At 40.1% G+C, this 17,590-nt stretch overlaps 4 protein-coding genes across 5 annotated transcripts in view; 2 read left to right on the top strand and 2 right to left on the bottom strand.

Annotated features, from left to right (window-relative positions):
* Positions 1 to 4,228, bottom strand: part of LOC148886423 (stromal interaction molecule 1-like) — an 18,544-nt gene extending 14,316 nt beyond the window's left edge. The window contains exon 1 of the mRNA XM_089016788.1: positions 4,110 to 4,228. The gene's annotated coding sequence lies outside the window, so the exon portion shown is untranslated. The remainder of the gene's footprint in view (positions 1 to 4,109) is intronic.
* rhogb (ras homolog family member Gb) lies at positions 13 to 6,915 on the top strand. Its single transcript, XM_089016813.1, has 5 exons — positions 13 to 107; positions 3,285 to 3,346; positions 3,478 to 3,618; positions 4,132 to 4,302; positions 4,364 to 6,915. Exons 3-5 carry the CDS (start codon positions 3,490 to 3,492, stop codon positions 4,637 to 4,639), a joined length of 576 nt encoding a protein of 191 aa, XP_088872939.1. The 5' UTR covers positions 13 to 107; positions 3,285 to 3,346; positions 3,478 to 3,489; the 3' UTR covers positions 4,640 to 6,915.
* Positions 5,927 to 14,227, bottom strand: pgap2 (post-GPI attachment to proteins 2). 2 transcript variants are annotated; one of them, XM_089016810.1, is made up of 6 exons: positions 13,704 to 14,227; positions 10,707 to 10,875; positions 10,209 to 10,458; positions 9,866 to 9,972; positions 9,653 to 9,761; positions 5,927 to 7,730 (listed from the first exon to the last, which is right to left on the bottom strand). In XM_089016810.1, the coding sequence occupies exons 2-6, from the start codon at positions 10,872 to 10,874 to the stop codon at positions 7,600 to 7,602; spliced, it is 765 nt and encodes a 254-aa protein (XP_088872936.1). In that variant the 5' UTR covers position 10,875; positions 13,704 to 14,227; the 3' UTR covers positions 5,927 to 7,599. The 2 variants fall into 2 exon arrangements, with proteins under 2 accessions (XP_088872936.1, XP_088872935.1); XM_089016809.1 differs by lacking the exon at positions 13,704 to 14,227 and adding an exon at positions 11,731 to 12,515.
* On the top strand, positions 13,703 to 17,590 carry timd4 (T cell immunoglobulin and mucin domain containing 4). Its single transcript, XM_089016808.1, has 8 exons — positions 13,703 to 13,777; positions 14,194 to 14,369; positions 14,750 to 14,912; positions 15,018 to 15,095; positions 16,217 to 16,299; positions 16,553 to 16,664; positions 16,766 to 16,799; positions 16,882 to 17,590. Exons 1-8 carry the CDS (start codon positions 13,708 to 13,710, stop codon positions 16,964 to 16,966), a joined length of 801 nt encoding a protein of 266 aa, XP_088872934.1. The 5' UTR covers positions 13,703 to 13,707; the 3' UTR covers positions 16,967 to 17,590.

Genomic DNA, 17,590 nt, shown 5'->3' with positions numbered 1-17,590 from the left:
TCCTGCCGCTGCTTTCATGCTCCACCCATCCACACTCACACAAACATGCAGAGAAATACTGAGCAGAACTGAACGAGGCGGGTGTGATCAAACAGGACTGATGACCGGTGAGTGACTTTTTCATTCAGAGTGATTGTGTGTGTGGGTCTGAATATTTTTTTCTCAAAATACCAAACAGAAAAACCAATTTGAGGAAAGGAGTGATAGAAAAGTTACCATCACATCTATGAACTTTAAAACTAAAATAACATACTAACATCAGTAGTAACAATGGAAATAGTGGGTATTATGACATAACATTGAAATACTAGTACACTATTTCATTGTTCGCCCTGGTGATTTAGCTACAGAATATAAATGGATAGTAAAAAACCGTAAAATGTTAAAGTAAAGTACAATTCAACTAAACAAAAAATGGTTTCATTGGAACAAACTGACAATGAAGTCCTGCAGTAATACTGATGGTGAAAACAGTACAGTACTATAATCACTTTAATTAGAATATTTTATCTTGACTAGTATTATTTTATTCCATGTTATTTCGACGGTCGACTGATTTTAGCAAGGTGATACTTGCTCAATTTCTTTTCAATACTTGGTCAACAAATACAGTAGTTGGTTATATTTCATTGTGGATGCTGCTTGTTTCTAGTGGTGGATGAGAAGTAGCCGTGGACAAGCCCTTCCTGCTTCATTTTACACAGTACACATTAGTTCCTCTATTGTCAGAGCGTCTATGAGAGGCACGATTGTTAGTGAGATGACATGCTGTAAACTTTGGTGTGTTGGGCATACTGGCACGAACCTCAGTTGGAATGTGAAATCAGTTGGAAAACATGTTCATCAGGATTGTACTATGTCCATCTATTGATAGGGGTACACCACTATACTATACAATATGCTTCATAACGCATCATATCAACAAATAACAAAATGGTTAAGCCTCACTTTGTCATTCATAAGTAGCCGATCTATCCTAACAAGCCTATTGGTTTATCTATATAGGAAGGAAGTTTCCCAATATAGCTAGTATTTGGCTATTTGTCAAATGTCAAATGTCAAATCTATGCCGACAAGCTATTTGTCGATTCATGAAAACTAGCTCACTCATGTTATTAATTTGATCTTAAACTTTGTTACAATTGGCTGTCTAGCTGCTTAGTTAATTTATTTTAATAGGCAGGTTTCCTTACAGATTTGGTACAATGAATATTGCTATATTTGCTTGTTATTTAACTGATATATTTCGGCAAGGTGGTTTTCATATCCGTCGGTGAATCGAGCTATGTTGGCTTTTCTGTTTAAAATGGTCATCAAAAGCCATAATTTAACATAGTAGTGTTCGGGCCATTTAAAATGTGTACCGGTATCATACTGGAAATGTTTGTTGTCAACACTTCGCAACACACAATTGACACAAAAAGTGTGTGGGCATTTTGTCAAGTGGGAATTTCTCACCCAACAAAATGCGTAATTTCTGCTTCTTTGCAAAAAAAACCAAAATTAGATGACGTAGATGCAGAAATGGCAATGTTGCGCTAATATTAGAATTTTCCCGTCAAACGTTGTTCCTCCACAGGTCAGCAGACTCACGAGCTGTGAGATTAAGTAAAAATAGTGAGCTCAGCTGACCAGCAGGAAGTGTAGCATTTTTTGTTACTTCCTCACAATGCTCATATAAATCAATGAACAAATTGGTGCCAAAACCCAATACAATTATTAGGAATCACTGAATGTTATTACTTTGTTTCATACACATTTTGGGTTGATACATTTCACTACCTTTCAATGTAATAATACAATGTAAAAGCCGAGAGCTGAGTTGTCAGCATCCTAATACATCACGATCATCATTTAACATGACTTTGCAGTAGCGTTTTGACGCAATGAACTTGTTCATCAGTCACTTCTTGCTGCTGCACTTGACTGATATTCATTCGTCTTCCTCTTTTTTTACCCTGCTCACAATGCTTCCTTTATGCTCAATCATTTCTTGTATCAGGCTTTGACAGCTTGCTGTTTTTACAATTAGCTACTACGATGTACACAACTTATTGGGTTAGAAAATAACATTAGCACAATTTGACTGTAATAGGAATAAAACCTTTTATTCTGTTCGGGACAATGGTTTCATTTGAAACGTGTCATCTTCATTTCAACATGAGACCGCAAGACCTTTTTGCTTCAGAAAAGCTTCCTTTTTTTAGTTTAACGTTTACGTTTTGACATTACACTATTTCAAAACATTTCTTTCACAGTCCTCTACGTGTCTTGACAGCAAGTTATCCATTGGTGGGAATGTGCTTGTGAACTGCTTATTTATCTGAGTCTGATATGTGATTGGCTAGTGACCAGTCTGAGGTTTGATCCATATCTCAATCAAAATCTGCTTGGTTATGCTTGACATCACACAACTCAAGGGCTACAGAAAATCATAGTAGAATTAAAAAAAAGGTTTGGACCCCTAGAAGACGGGGCAGGGTGAACAGCGGTCTGCAGGACCATCAAAACAGGCTAATTCTCGCAAGACATGTTCCTTTGTGCACATCATTCTCCGGGGTGAGTAAGCGTATGACTTAGAGAGTGGATGGGAGGACATCCTGGCAAACTCATGAATGAGGTTGCTCCAGCTGGGTGGAGGCCAGCGGGACCTTCCAGTATCTTCTCTCTCAATCGGCTGATGAGGCTGAATTTTGTGTGGTTAATGGGATTTGGTAAGATGCGATCAAGCGAGATGAAAAGTCTTGTCAAATAATGACAGAAGAAATGTTGATATTAAAAACAAAGCGCAAAAGGAGAAAAAGGCTTATAGAAAGAGTGAGCTCAGCAAACCTCCGCCCAGAGTGGGATGAGGGTGGGGTCACATCCCAAGAGTCTGGGCTGAGCTGCATTCTGACAGTTTGCATTTCATTCTTTGGCACCACGTCCGCTGGAATAATATGATCACTTTTTCTGCAAGTCAACTATGCGCATAACTAACGGTGGGGATCTCAATACTGTTTCCGCAGCTGTGCTGGGCTCGAATTGAGTTCATAGTCCAGGTGTGGGTTCAATTTGTACTGTGTTTCTAATTAGGGATTAGCAAATAAGTAGGATCTCTCTAGATCCCTAAATACACAATATTAGAATTTTGGCATCGTGTCTTCAAACATCATGACTTTTTTGGTAACAATTTACAGCATGAATAAAATAAGACCCCAGATGAGAATGGCGCTTTTAGCCTAATGCGAAGAATGTTAGCACTTTTAGATGTATCGTATAAACAGACTGCTTTTTCTTCTCAGGAGCCCGACGATGGGAGATAAAGAGTCTGTGAACAATTAATTGGATCTCATCAGGCTGAAAGGTAAACATAGTGTTAACAGTTCTGAACTGTTAAAAAAAAACAATAGCTGTTTAATTTTAAAATGTCCATATACATATAGAAAGTAGAGGAATGGAAGCAAGGAGGAGAGTATGTGAATGTGTGTTTTGCAGGTTGGTGCGATCATGCAGACTATCAAATGTGTGGTGGTGGGCGATGGCGCCGTGGGGAAGACCTGCCTCCTTATCTCCTACACCACTGGGGCTTTTCCCAAAGAGTACATCCCCACAGTTTTTGACAACTACAGCAGCCAGGTGCTTAACTATCACAGCCATTTAGTAAACACCTGCTATGTTGTGTTTTTAAAACAACCAAATAACATCAGCTCAAGTGTAATCTGATAGCTTAATGCTAACATAATGGAAGACAAAACAGACATGCTAACAATTGACAATGAGAGTCACAGTTTTAGAGTACTTTCAGCATTTGAACACAAACATTGGGGCAACACACGTAGACAGGGAATGCAATCATACACATGCATATATACTTTATCCCTTTAAATAAATTGCTAACATTGCATCATTTCCTATAACTGAGTGACAAAATGTTGTAGTAGAAGCAATATTTTTTTTATTTGTGCCCGCATGGCTGTATTATACTGCATCTTAGTGACTAAGAATGGCATGGAACAGCGCAATAACAAACATGGCAATTTTTAGTGGTGTACTAGACAAAAGTATTATAATACTATACTAAAGTAGTATACTTTAGGTAAAGTATTTCAAAGCACTGCTGTACTTACTATGTGTCCATGGTGGATGCAGGTGACAGTGGACAGCAGGATCATCAGCCTTAACCTGTGGGACACAGCAGGCCAGGAGGAGTACGACCGCCTAAGGACGCTGTCCTACCCGCAGACCAACGTCTTTATCATCTGTTTCTCCATCTCAAGCCCGGCTTCCTATGAGAACGTCAAACACAAATGGCACCCTGAGGTGAGAATTCCAAAGCTCTAGGTGAACCTTGGACATTTTCTGACATTGTCTCACCGTTCAGGTGTCCCACCACTGTCCCGGGGTCCCCATCCTCCTGGTGGGCACCAAGAGTGACCTGCGAAATGATGGCGACACCCAAAGGAAGCTGAAAGAGCAGAATCAGGCGCCAGTTACTCATCACCAGGGTGCTGCACTCGCCCGCCAGATCCAAGCCGTGCGATACCTGGAGTGCTCTGCCCTCAACCAGGACGGCATCAAGGATGTTTTTACGGAGGCTGTCAGGGCCTTCCTCAACCCAGAGCCCGCCGTCACCAAGAGGCCTTGTGTGCTGCTCTAAGAACAATAAAAACACATACTGGAGAAAAAAACCAGGGCTGATTTCTACTTGAGAGACTTGAATTGATATTTTAAAATGTGATTTGGATTTTTTTAAGGACCTTACCTTCAGTGATGGGATCAAAACTGCCAAAAGAAGCATTTTTTGGGTACATGTTCTTGACATGTGTGTGTGGATGTGAATATGTGTACCGAACAATCACGAGTCTTTCTGTAGTGCCCAAAAATCCATGAAATAAATATATTTTGAAGTTTGAATTAAATGTTCCAGATGCTATGTTTTCCTCTGAATATTTATGTTGTGCAAAATGCCAAACAACAACAGGAAGATTTCTTGCAGAGGCCCTTGGGGAGGAAGAGTGAACTGGAGATGGGGTGAATTCTGCTACTTTACCGGATGTTGCCTTTTCCTTTGCGGCGACTCCTCGGAGGTGGGAAACTACTTCCTCTTCCTGACTACAGACTCTCTCTTCTCTGTTTCTCAAGCCGCGGTTGAGTTGTCTGCCATGCAGTTTAAAAACTAATATAGAGCATCCAATGTAAAGTCTAAGGACACTTAAAAAGGACAAGGTATATTTTATTTAAGCTATGTATTAGAATGGCTTTAAGGCAACTTTTCAAAAACAGAAAGAGTGCCGACAGGAAAAAGATTTATGCACGCCTGGTCTGTCATCACATGACTTGAACAGCTTTCTAAATCCACTACAGTTGGTTCTTTTTTATGTTTATATGCGTAGAATGCCTCAGTGTGCAGAACGTCATCTTTTCTTGTATGTATTCATATTGCGACATGACACATTTACCATTTTTCACTACTGTGGTCCTGGAGTTTTTATGGGCAACAAACAGGAATTCTTCATTGCTTTTTGGTACCAAATGGTTGTTTGTCGATGTGTTTCCTGTGATTGAGTGGCAACCAGTTCAGGATGTCCCGCCTGATGCCCAAATTCAGCTGGGATAAGCTCCGGAGTCCATGACTCTCATGAGGGATAAGCGGGTCAGATGATGGATGGATGGTTTCGTGTCAGAAAAGCACAGTCCTTAACAATTTCAAGAGGATGCAACCTGTACTCACTGTTTCGTGTCTTGGCCAACAGATGGCAGTGTGACCTCAATTCTGTTAGGTATTTTGAAACAAAAAGAACTAGGGTGAGGGAGGGAAATGGAACAAGGAGTGATGAAATAGAAATGAACTGCAACAAGATACGTATTTAAGGTATCTAAAATTCCTTTGACTTGTAAAAAAAAATAGCAGTGCATAGAATGGATGGATGAACATTCCTTTGGGCCATTTTCACTCAAAAAATTACCACATTTTTTATTCTGTTTTTACATACAGGAACACATTCATTTTATATGTAAACGATACATGACAAACATGGAAAATGAATGCTTAAAAATATGAGGACACATTTAAATGCACACTGTGTCGTTATTATTGGATCAACATACATTTCCATAACACAATGCAGAAAAATCATTCCAAAACTTTGTGTACCTCTCTGGGCTGCTGAGCAAGACACATAAACATCCATGAAATGTAGTGTAGACATAATGTGCTTTTTTTTAACTAAGTTTGCCCCAAAACCCGTGGTTCTGGACCTTTTTAGAGGGACTGAATTCATGTGATTTCAGCAGCCAGAGATGGCTAAATGGGCGAGTCATAACTAATTGCTATGTTGCCATGTTGAGTCGCGTGTGTGTCTCGCCCTATGGCAGAGGCTGCGTCGAACTCCTGAGACCGATTCACCGAATGCTTGGGATTCAATCGAACCCAGGTTAAGAACAACTGCCTGAAAACAAGCTATTCTTTTTTTTTTCCTCATAAGCTTCTTCCAGGTGTTGCACCCAACTTTTCTCTCACCTCTCAATCCTTTTCTTGCACTGTCTCCAAACAAACGTGTCCTTCTTTAACATACATTCAAATGTTTTGGAAAGTAGTTCAAAACCTTCAAAACAATGCAAAAAGCAAACACTTCAATTGGCTCAATTTCTGGGCTGTATAGATGAAATGTAGTCTTAGATTATAATCTGTCTTTAAACAGTGGGCCAAATCAGATTCTAAAACTTGAACGGCGCAGTCTTGAAGACGTCAACAGATGCTTACCTTATGGTCCCCTAAAACCACCTGATCATTTTATCACATGATTCATCTTGCTTTCTCTCCTTTTCCTCTACAATAAACAAAATTGTTACACACACACACACACACACACACACACACACACACACACACACACACACACACACACACACACACACACACACACACACACACACACACACACACACACACACACACACACGAAAAAAAGCAACGTCTAATATCGTGTAACGATCGGTGTGTGCTAGAATCGCATTTTCTCACTTATACTTGGCTGGCTTCTTTGTAAAATCCTAACAACATTTGAAAAATAAAATTCTAAAGCATGTCGATGGGAAAGCACTCTTTTGCAGACAGTGTTTGAGAAGGGGCACTGTCATAAAGCAGCATATTAGTAAATTGGCTAACATTACCGCCAGATTTAGCTCATAGTTGCGGTGATGAAAACGACCTCATCTGATTAAATCCTGGAAGCGTTTTTCAAAATGAAAATGTCCCTTAGCCACCCAACACAAACCCTATCTTGCGGTGACATACTTCATGGTGATATTTAATATCAGATTCAGCAGGGAAACGACTGCGTTTTAATGAATGACCGCCTTAGCTTATTAGCTACGTAGTCATTAAAAGGCTCCGCGCCACAGGTTGACGCTTCAGACACATCCAATAATGGAGCTGTGCTGAATATGTCTGTCTGGGAGGGGAAAAGCTTAAATAGGTATATCCCGCTTTAGCTGAGGTAAACTTCGATAAATATTTCTGTGAGAATTATGCAAGGATTAAAATGAACAGAACTAAACTAAACAAAGACATTTTGATTACTTTGGAACATTCCAGTTGGGAGGGTCATGATGTTTTCAGTACTGTTTGTCTTCAGGCAGTAAGGTCACCATCACAGATTCTTTACCGAAGTCCAAGACCGACGTGGAGTGGAAGGCCATGTTGGAGAACACCACCAGGTACTCGAATAGAGCAAAGAGCGTGTAGACTGAGGGCAGCAGAGGTTATAATGTTAGTAAATGGACTAGTATTTTTTTGCCATGTTCGACTTTGAAAACTGCCATTAAGAAAAACACAACAACAACATGGAACAGAATATAGACTTGTTCCATCTGAGTCACAATTGTGCGTCAACCATCATCACTTTACAGTTATGTTACAGTTTGGAGGTTTCACTGCCCTTTATCTATGCTGCAGTGACGTGCAGTCAGGGGAGGCAGCTGAGTCCGTGCCTCACCAGTCATCATGGAAATATCAAATGAAAAAATAAATTAAACAGTTATATTTATTTAGTGATTTGTACTTTAATGTTCTTTTCCATTTAACTTCACCATTTTTTTTCAAAATTTCTGAATTTTCGTCACCAACTCAAAAACAAGACTTCCTGAATATTCAGCGTGAGTCTTAAAACGTAAAATATAGCTATATGCGGTGGAATCTTTGTAAAATACGCTCAGTAGAAGTCATTTGAAGCCATTTTAAAAATTATGGACACAACTTGTTTGGAGGCGTCGGTTATCCTTTAATTCTTTTTTTCTATGCTAGTTTCATTACAAACTAGCATAGAAAAAAAGAATTAAAGGATAACATGACATTTTAAACAAAACTCGTGCACTGTTGCCAATCAAATGGTGAATAAGCTACTCTGTGGAGTTCTTGTTTGTAAATCTGACTGTGATTACGTCAGTGCCTCACCAGCCATGAACCTCATCGCATGTCACTGCTATGCTGTCACTCTATTGCGAAACAGATGCATGTGAATGTGTAGAACAAATAAGTAAATTAATTAACTACATTCACTGCCATTCACAAATTTATTCAGGAATTGAAAATATGACAGAGCGCCATTCCTGAATTTGTTCGGGGTTTTTTTCATGCTTGGGTGCCCATAAAGGTCTGGCCATGGCCTCTGGCAATGTTTCTTCTTTTCCACAAGGCGCAGCATTTCCCTCTGTTAGGGTAATTCACCAAACAAACATCTCTAAACATCGCTCTGTAGTCTGTTTACATTTTGAACTTCCTCATACGTCATATCCGGCCTTCCTTTACACGATGTCGCATTTTCATTACGTCACATCCTGCCGCGTCATTACTATGCGCCGCATAAATACTCCTGCAGCCCGGTCGTCTCTCTCTCTCTCTCTCTCTCTCTCTCTCTCTCTCTCTCTCTCTCTCTCTCTCTCTCTCTCTCTCTCTCTCTCTCTCTCTCTCTCTCTCTCTCTCTCTCTCTCTCTCCTCTCTCTCTCTCTCTCTCTCTCTCTCTCTCTCTCTCTCTCTCTCTCTCTCTCTCTCTCTCTCTCTCTCTCTCTCTCTCTCTCTCTCTCTCTCTCTCTCTCTCTCTCTCTCTCTCTCTCTCTCTCTCTCTCTCTCTCTCTCTCTCTCTCTCTATGCTCGCTCCTCCATCCACACCGCGATGCCCGTGCTCTCCCAATTAACAACTTTCTGTTCAAGACCTGGCTCCCTGATGATTTAACCATTGATCTCCATCCGTCGAAGCAATGAACCAAGGGCGAACGATAAAAAATAACCCAACACCCTCTTTTCCATGTTCACGCTTGGGTCCAGCTTCAGCTGTGGTTAAAGCGCTATATAAACCAATATGTATGGATTGCATAGTATTTTGGACACCCACCCTCATTTCTAGCTCATACAACTCCAGACCCATGTAATTTAGGACGCGACTACTTTTTTTCTGATGTAAGAAGAAAGTCTAAGGTTTCTAACGCTGTATTGAATGTTTATATAGTCCTAAAACTCAATATTCTGTGGGGCCTGGAATTTAAGTGACAATGACAAAAACCCTGCACTGGTGTGGACACATTTTTGCACGTGTCTGGCAGTGAATGAGTTAAAAAAACACCCACAAACTTCACCCAAAATCTAAAAAGCCATCAAGTCATAAAGGCTCACCCCCAGCCTCGCAGTGTTTGTTGTGGCGTCTGAAGAAGTATGCGGCAGCCACACAGCAGCTCAGGTTTAACAGAAGCAATCGCACCTTCCACCTGTACGAAGTCAGCTCCTGACAGGGAAATGTTGGAACATAACAAAAAGTAACACGCTACTTCCTGAATACAACCAATTGGAAAGAGAAAATTAACATACATAAACTCAAGTTGAATTTACCTCTTTGCGAAAATTTTGCCTCTTGAGAACATACCACAACCTGCACGAAATCAGCATGTAGAGTTGCGAGCTCACAATGAATGTGAGGAAGCCACCTTTGTGAACAGCTGCAGAGGTAAAAAAACAGATATTACTTCACTTAAGTTTTTGAGAGGGTTTGAAAAAGTAGTCATATAAGAAACACTGACTGCGCTTTTGCAAACTAGATTCTCTCCATTCACTGCCAGGTTGTTATTTGGAAGAAGTGCATATTGGCAGTAATGTAATTTGACTTATGGAATTTGATTTAAAAAAAAAGAAAAGGAATCGTGTTTAGTGCAGTGTGAAAAGGCATTTTGCTCACTATAAATCTCTGTGGACGACACATAAGTGAGAAGCAGCAGGGCGCAGTTTTCAGCCAAGTTGCATGCGAACGCGAACCAACTCAAGAGCAGCTCCGGAAGCTTGTTGGAAAAGCGTCCGCGATAGAAATTGAAATAGATGACGGCCAACAGGAACCGTGGTGCCGAGTGCAACCCGATGCAGAATCGCCAGATGTAGAGCTCGGGCACGCGACTGATGGCGGCGCTGATTGATGGGAGGTAGTTGGAAACCTAATGGACAACACACACACTGATCAACTGCTAACTGTTCAATAAAACTCAACACCACAACAGGACCAGTGACAGGAAGCAGGGTTAGGACATTTTGCAAAAACATAAATACAAAAACACGCTGTTTGAGTTCAAATGCTAATCCTTGCTTGCCCGTTGATATAACTATCTCAAAAAAAGTTACGGGTATTCATATGTCTACTTCTACATCGGTACTAAGCGCAGTTGCCACCCTGGTCAGGACTTACATGACAGTGCGTGTAGTTGACTTCTTCAAAGTGGTATACAATAGAAATGAAGAGGGACACAAGCAGGCCAGTCACTGGGAGAAGAACCATGCCTGTGAGAAAGGCAGTGAAGGAAAGGTGGACGAGGGGCCGATCGCGGTCCAGGGTGGTGTATGGCAAGTGGAGCATACTGGGTAATGGCAGAAAAAAAAGTTGAAGGGGACACATTATGGAGAATTGACATTTTGAATAACTTGTATGAAAATAGTTGGGTGTTCTTCTCTCGGAGAAAGACTACTTAAAAAAACGTTTTTCCCCCGGAAAATAATCCGCAATGCACTGAAGCCGCGATAAGTGATCCGCGAAGTAGCGAGGGATCACTGTACCTTTATTAGTCTCGCAGTGGAGAAATTAATTGAAATTGATTTAATGCATTGAGAATGAAATTACAGAGATTAATAGAAATATTCACAAGCACAGACAGCGAAGTGCTGCCTCAGAAGTTAAAAGTGCTATTTATGACTTTTATGGGAACTCTTTTGCTGGTTTGTTCGGGCTCAGCCCCAGTTCATCAGAAGAGAAGTTAGATTTGCCACTGGCCCAGGAGTTGTTTGTCATTTCAAGGAGACATGAAATAGTGTCTGTAAAGTCGACTTAAATGCTTGATCCTTGTGGTATTTTGGTAAAAACATAAACAACATAGATGTAATAAATATCTGGATAGAGTTTTAAGAATAAAAAAGAAGAAACGAAAAAGGGTAACTTTACGTTTTTGGACAACACGTCCCTCATAACTGCAACATACGTTTTATTCGGATTTCCAACAAATTCTCCATGCAATCGAATCCCAGACAACGAAACAAGAACAAACACAACATTACGTCAAGGTTGATCTCAACGTTCTTTACATTAGTAATCCGACTGTAATGAGGCACAAGAGTTAATTCGGTCGTCATGTGACTTAACCTATCTTCCCCTGACGTTACCGGACATCATCGCTAATGACTTTTGGATCTTAAAAACATTTACAATATCAAATACGCACTTTACTGCTCTCCGGCGTGTTTTCTCAAGTAATTCCCCGAACCGAAGACAAGAGTCCAGTTGGGCCTGGTTAGCTTGAAAGCTAACATAGCTTCAAACAAGAAGTAGCTATTGTACTCAAGCTAATAGTAACTTCTTAAAAACATTTAAAAAAAACAACTAACTACATTTTGGACGTCTCCTCATACAATATGTATGGTCTAGGATCGATTATGCATTTAAACACTATCTTTGCAGTATTTGCGATTCCAACCAGCATTCATCTCGAACAGGAACACCTCCAACTCTGCTTTTAAAATAAAGCACCGTGAAAAAAAGGAAGTATTATATTTCTTTCACAATAAAATCTTTAATTCAAACATGCTTTAAAAATACAGTACAGTACATGACAGACGGGAGGGGGCGGTTTTAAATTAACAGGTTTAAAAAAAGCTGCTGCCTCCAAACTAGGGGGGTGCAGCCCAATGACAGGCAGGAAATCAATTCGAGAAGTGATTTTACAATACAGGTTTATTATACCGGTTTGCTGTATGTATAATTGCAGTTCATAACAGAGACCTAAAACTTTGTTATATAGGCTCAGTTCTATTATTCCCTCAAATTATCCCTCATATGAAAATGTTTTATATATGTTTTTTAAAATTTAGCATTTTATAGAATTATCTGTGGTGGCCTTTGATTATGTCAGTGTCAGTGCCTTTCAGTGTCATACGTCTGTGTAAGCTCTCAGTCGTACGGGAGTGGTCCATCGATGAGAAGGTTTCTTCAGCCGTCATCTGTACTTTTTTGAAGGTGTTGGACGTTTCGCCTCCTATCCAAGAGGTTTCGTCAGCGAACTAAAGTCTTACTGGTCGTATCGGTCCTATTTATATATATCCCTAATGTCCAGACATGGCGGCGCAGACCCAGCTATGATAGGTCCCTACTCTCGGGTTGGGGGGAGCAGAGGACCACTCCCTGTGGCCCCATTGATTGGTCCTACATTCCTGACTAACGACTGGCCGGTTTGCCCCACTCCCTCCGGTATCACCTCATCAGCATTACGAATGTTGCCTAACCTGTGTTGCCTAAGACTTTAGTTCGCTGACGAAGCCTCTTGGATAGGAGGCGAAACGTCCGACACCTTCAAAAAAGTACAGATGACGGCTGAAGAAACCTTCTCATCGATCTCTCAGTGTCATAAAAGAAAGAAAAGACATTAAGTAAAAGGCAGATATTTGATACGAATAATGGAGTGGTTTGTCCATGTGTGACGTTGCCACAGTTGATCATTCAATGTGTGTGCCCGTGTGTGTGAGTGTGTGTGTGTGTGAGTGTGTGTGTGTGTGCGTGCGTGCGTGTGTTTGAGGGAGAGACAGCAAGCGAGAAAGAAAGAGGGACAAACGCCTTTTGTCCGCCGGGTACTTCTTTCCATCACTTAATTCCTGATTTTTTTTGTTCTTTCTACTCAGTATAGTCCACAAAAAGGCTGATTCAGACTGAAGCGAATGAAAATGAAAAGAATGCTGAATAAATTGTATATTTTCAGTACATAACAGACTTGTCAATCATTTTAATGTACTGTATCCAGATGATTTCATATAACGGTATTTTGAGTCATGGCTTAGGTTATTGAACAAATACAATTTGTATCTCCAAGTACACATTACCAATGTATTAACATAATGGAGAATCATGATTCGGTTTTCGACTAATATTCTACACAAGTTTATTTTTCTTCATAAAATTAAAGTGTATAAACAAAATGTACTTAAGTGATTTAAAAAATTCCCAGTTATCTGAAAGTTACATTTCGTTGTCATACATATTATTTGCTTGCAAAAAATATATAATTGCCATTTTTATAATTAGCATAAAGCTGTGAGGGTGCAAGACACACAGCTAACATTCAGCGTGAATCAATGAAGTCTATTATTTTCTAGAAAGGCCAACACACAGACACACACACACACAGAGAGACACACACGGCCGCACCATCATGGTCTCCGGATTGCCTCACCAACGTCTCATGCCTCCGACTTTCGCCGCCGCGTTTCTCATCCTGTCAGGTGAGCCGCTGACTGATGACATCACATCAACATCAATGTCGGCATCGACACAAAATCAACAAACGCGTAGAACAACGAGACTTAAAGAAGCTCTTTGTCTCCTTTAGATCACGACTTGCTGGCATAGAAAGTCTTTTGCATGTGCTGTACATGAAAGCTCGATGTGAACATGATTTGCACTCTTGCTTCTCACTTCTGTGGTCCTGATTTTGAATCTCATTCTCTTGCTGTCTTAAGTTTTGTATGTTTTGCCATGATGTATTCAACCAGCTTCCTCCCACATTCCCAAAATATATTAATACATTTTCAATTGTTGTAAATATGAGTGTGCTGGTAAACCGGTCCAGCGTTAGTCTGTCTTTTTTTGAAAATGAATGCTTGAATGTTTCTATAAACCTACTTACATCTCACCGCAGGTGGCGTTACTCACGTGACCTGTTTTAAAGTTACCGAAGGTGGCGTGGCCTCCCTCTCCTGTCAATACTCTGTCAAACGTTTTGGCTTGAGTCGGGTGTGCTGGGGCCGCGGCTGCGGGACCCTGTGGTGTAGCAACATCCTGATCCAGACTGATGAGAACGGTGTTATCTCCAAGGTGAAGGATCGATGGAAAGTCTGCTATGAAGAAAGCATAAAAAGACATGTTTACACAGAGCCTAGTTAGCAGGAATATTACCACAACGGCATCCCACAATGTCATTGTCTATGCTGTGTAAACTGCTTTTGCACCCCAACAGCTGCTTTTGACACAAGGCACCGCATCATCACTTCATCACTTTGCTGCTGTGAAATGTAAATTTCTCCACTGTGAGACTAATAAAGGCATATCCAATCCAATCCATCAGTGGTTCATCACTGTTATTTTTTTTGTAAAACTGTCATTGATTTATCATCAGTCATTGATTTATCATCAGTTTGTAAAAAGACTAAATTAAAAACGGAATAAAACACAAACCAATTATGATCCTGTTGCAGGCGGACGACCGCTACCGGCTGACGGGAAATGTCCTCGAAGGACAAATGGACTTGGACATCGAAAACGTGAAGCGGAGCGACAACGGGCCGTACTGCTGCCGGGTGGACATCGACGGACTGTTCAATGACAAGAAGGTGATCATGAATCTGAGGGTGGTCAAAGGTATATTGTTTTTGTTCAAGAAAAACAACTTTGTTTCTTGAATGGTTCATTTACAGTTCTATCTACAGGGCTGTATTTTTATTTGTCTTATTTTGGCTCTGTCAGCTTCGATCAAAAGTCCTACTACAACATTCTCACCAACAACCACAACAACACAAGTCACAGAGGCGTCGACTTCTGGAGGTGAGACAATTCCAATGTATGAGAAAATGTCAGTTGTAAAAATTGCCCGCTGGAGCAGCAGTGTTCTGTTTGTATTATAATGTTTCACCAATCTCAGTACTGCCAATAGCAAGCTGACTAGCAAGCTAACTAGAAAGCTAACTAGCAAGTGAACTAGCAAGCGAACTAGTAAGCTAAATAGCAAGCGAACTAGCAAGCTAACTAGCATGGTAGGTCACGTCTTCCCAAGTAATTTCCTTTGATTTTTAACTGTAGAAAATTTAATTTTCTGTTCAATTCTTACCCAATACACAGTTATTCATTTAAATTGTATTTTAAAGGACAACCGACGCCTCTGGACAAGTTGTGTCCATAACTTGTAAAATCACTTCAAATGACTTCTACTGAGCGTATTTTACAAAGATTCCACCGCATATAGCTATATTTTACGTTTTAAGACTCGCACTGAATATTCAGGAAGTCTTGTTTTCGAGTTGATGACGATGCCTGACATGACGTCACGTCAGGAACGCCCCTGACCCAGAAAGCGACACACAATGCGTTTTGGGTACTTTGTTTGGTCTGAAAACATAGTGTTGATTAGAAGGAAAACACATAAATAACGTGATGGTGAATCATTGCGTGTTGCACCAAGACTACTATTTGATACTAGTTGACACAAATTCTCAACAGACAAATCAGACCATTTCCAACGGACCTTGGGCGCCATATTGTGCATTTTCCGGGACGTTATATTGGAGTCCTCAAAATGATCCGGAAGGACTTCTTTAATCGATTGCAAACATTTCTGCTTTCTTCTTCAGAACTATTTGAATCATATTCATAACTGGATGAGTCACAAGTAAGCATATTCTCCGAATTTGAAGCCATTGTTTTGATTCTAGAGCAAGGCAAAGACGTCTCGCCATCCCGAGGTCATTTTGAAGTAGTTTTGGGACACTTTAACTCATTTTTATTGGTGTTTTGCATTTGATTAAACTAATCAGCCTGCGTGTTTTGGGTATTTTAGATGCTATAAAATGTTTTTCTGATGTCAGTTAGTAAACAAAAAAAAATGGTGTCGGTTGTCCTTTAAATCTCTTTTGTCCGTCCATGTAATCTTTTTCCCACTGTTTTGGCAGTTAACAGGAGAACGTTTCCGCTGTTGCCACAGCAGGACCTTGTCAAGAGGAACTCAACAATTCTGCACTCCACCACCATCACGGTGAATAACATTACAGTTTTGAAATGAATGAATGAAGCACATTGTTTTGGGTTACATTAAGGAGACACATAGTAATTACAAAAACAGATAGACTAAGTGGCAAGGCAAAGATAGTTAGACAGGTATGAACATTGATCAGTTGAGTAACTGAGATATAATACTGTAGATCGTGAGAACAAGTCGCTCTGAAAATTAGTTTGCGGAAGCAGATAATCGATGTAGCAAACTAAGTAAGAAACTTTTTGTGTCTCAGGTGGTGAACCCTTCCGCAACAATCTCCCTCCATGTCAACATTCCTGTCCTGTCACTCTCTCTCACGGTGCTGATAACTTTTGCTGCCGTTTTTGTCTCTTTGGCCTTCAAGCGTACGTTTTCGTATTCATCATCGTCGCCGTTTATTGTCGGTCTGCTTCCTGAATGAATAATGTGAAATGCAAAGTTGTCACTGTCTTTTTTTTTCATACAGGTGGGTTATACAGACCAGCTTTGAGAAGCGGCTGGTGAGCACATTTTTTTCTTGACGTAGAGATTCAGAGGATTGATGGAGGAAGCAGGATTTGATGGTGGAAATTTCTCTTTCAGTTTTGGAAGCGAGGAACCTCCTCACATCATCTACGAGATCAGGATGAGAAGACCTGTTCAGGAGAACATCTATACTCTTGACTAGACTCGAACACAAAGTGTTGTTTTTGCATCTGTTTAATTACAATCCTTTTTTTCCATTTTTTAAAAAACATCAACTGAATTATATTTTCTTGTTGAACTGTGAATAAACCTACATTTGATCATAGGCTGCTGGTTATAAACTGAGAACTCGAGATGAATGTTTAAAGAGAATCATAAAACGTTTGGGTTATGCTGACAAGATTTTTTTCAATATCGTCATTACGGGGAGAGAGGCTTGTAACGTTACACCATATTTTTCAAAGCAATTCGGTTGCTACTTGACGAGACATTATAGGATTGAAAAAAACATAGGAAAATACAACATGGCAATGCCCTCATGGTTATTTATTGACTTTGCATTTGCAATTCTGACATTTTGTTACTTCTCTATTTGTGTGTCTGTGATGGAAATGAAAATGTGTTTTTACATCCAAATAATAATAATAATACTAATCTGTTGTCATAAATGACAAGGGTTCACTTTACATTTTTTCAGCTTGTGAGCTCAATATCTTGTTCATCAAGATGATAGCCTGCGGGTTATTCCATTCATATCTGGAAGTCAGCACACTTTGATGTGAGCTCTTTAAATGTAATATATTGAAAATTCTGTCAATATTCAAAC

This window comes from Hippocampus bargibanti, linkage group LG16, assembly GCF_051943395.1.
Source record: "Hippocampus bargibanti isolate YZ-2025 linkage group LG16, ASM5194339v1, whole genome shotgun sequence".
NCBI classification, from domain to species: Eukaryota; Metazoa; Chordata; class Actinopteri; order Syngnathiformes; family Syngnathidae; genus Hippocampus; species Hippocampus bargibanti.
This window is presented reverse-complemented; position numbering and strand designations above follow the sequence as displayed.

Coding starts and splice junctions, on each gene's coding strand:
- rhogb (XM_089016813.1), top strand. CDS start 3,490: ATGCAGACTATCAAATGTGTGGTGGTGGGCGATGGCGCCGTGGGGAAG. Junction 3,619..4,131: donor TTGACAACTACAGCAGCCAG/GTGCTTAACTAT, acceptor TGGTGGATGCAG/GTGACAGTGGACAGCAGGAT. Junction 4,303..4,363: donor AACACAAATGGCACCCTGAG/GTGAGAATTCCA, acceptor CTCACCGTTCAG/GTGTCCCACCACTGTCCCGG.
- timd4 (XM_089016808.1), top strand. CDS start 13,708: ATGGTCTCCGGATTGCCTCACCAACGTCTCATGCCTCCGACTTTCGCC. Junction 15,096..16,216: donor AGAGGCGTCGACTTCTGGAG/GTGAGACAATTC, acceptor CTGTTTTGGCAG/TTAACAGGAGAACGTTTCCG. Junction 16,800..16,881: donor CCAGCTTTGAGAAGCGGCTG/GTGAGCACATTT, acceptor TTTCTCTTTCAG/TTTTGGAAGCGAGGAACCTC.
- pgap2 (XM_089016810.1), bottom strand. CDS start 10,874: ATGCTCCACTTGCCATACACCACCCTGGACCGCGATCGGCCCCTCGTC. Junction 9,973..10,208: donor GTCGTCCACAGAGATTTATA/GTGAGCAAAATG, acceptor TTACCTCTGCAG/CTGTTCACAAAGGTGGCTTC. Junction 7,731..9,652: donor CAAACACTGCGAGGCTGGGG/GTGAGCCTTTAT, acceptor TGCTGCCCTCAG/TCTACACGCTCTTTGCTCTA.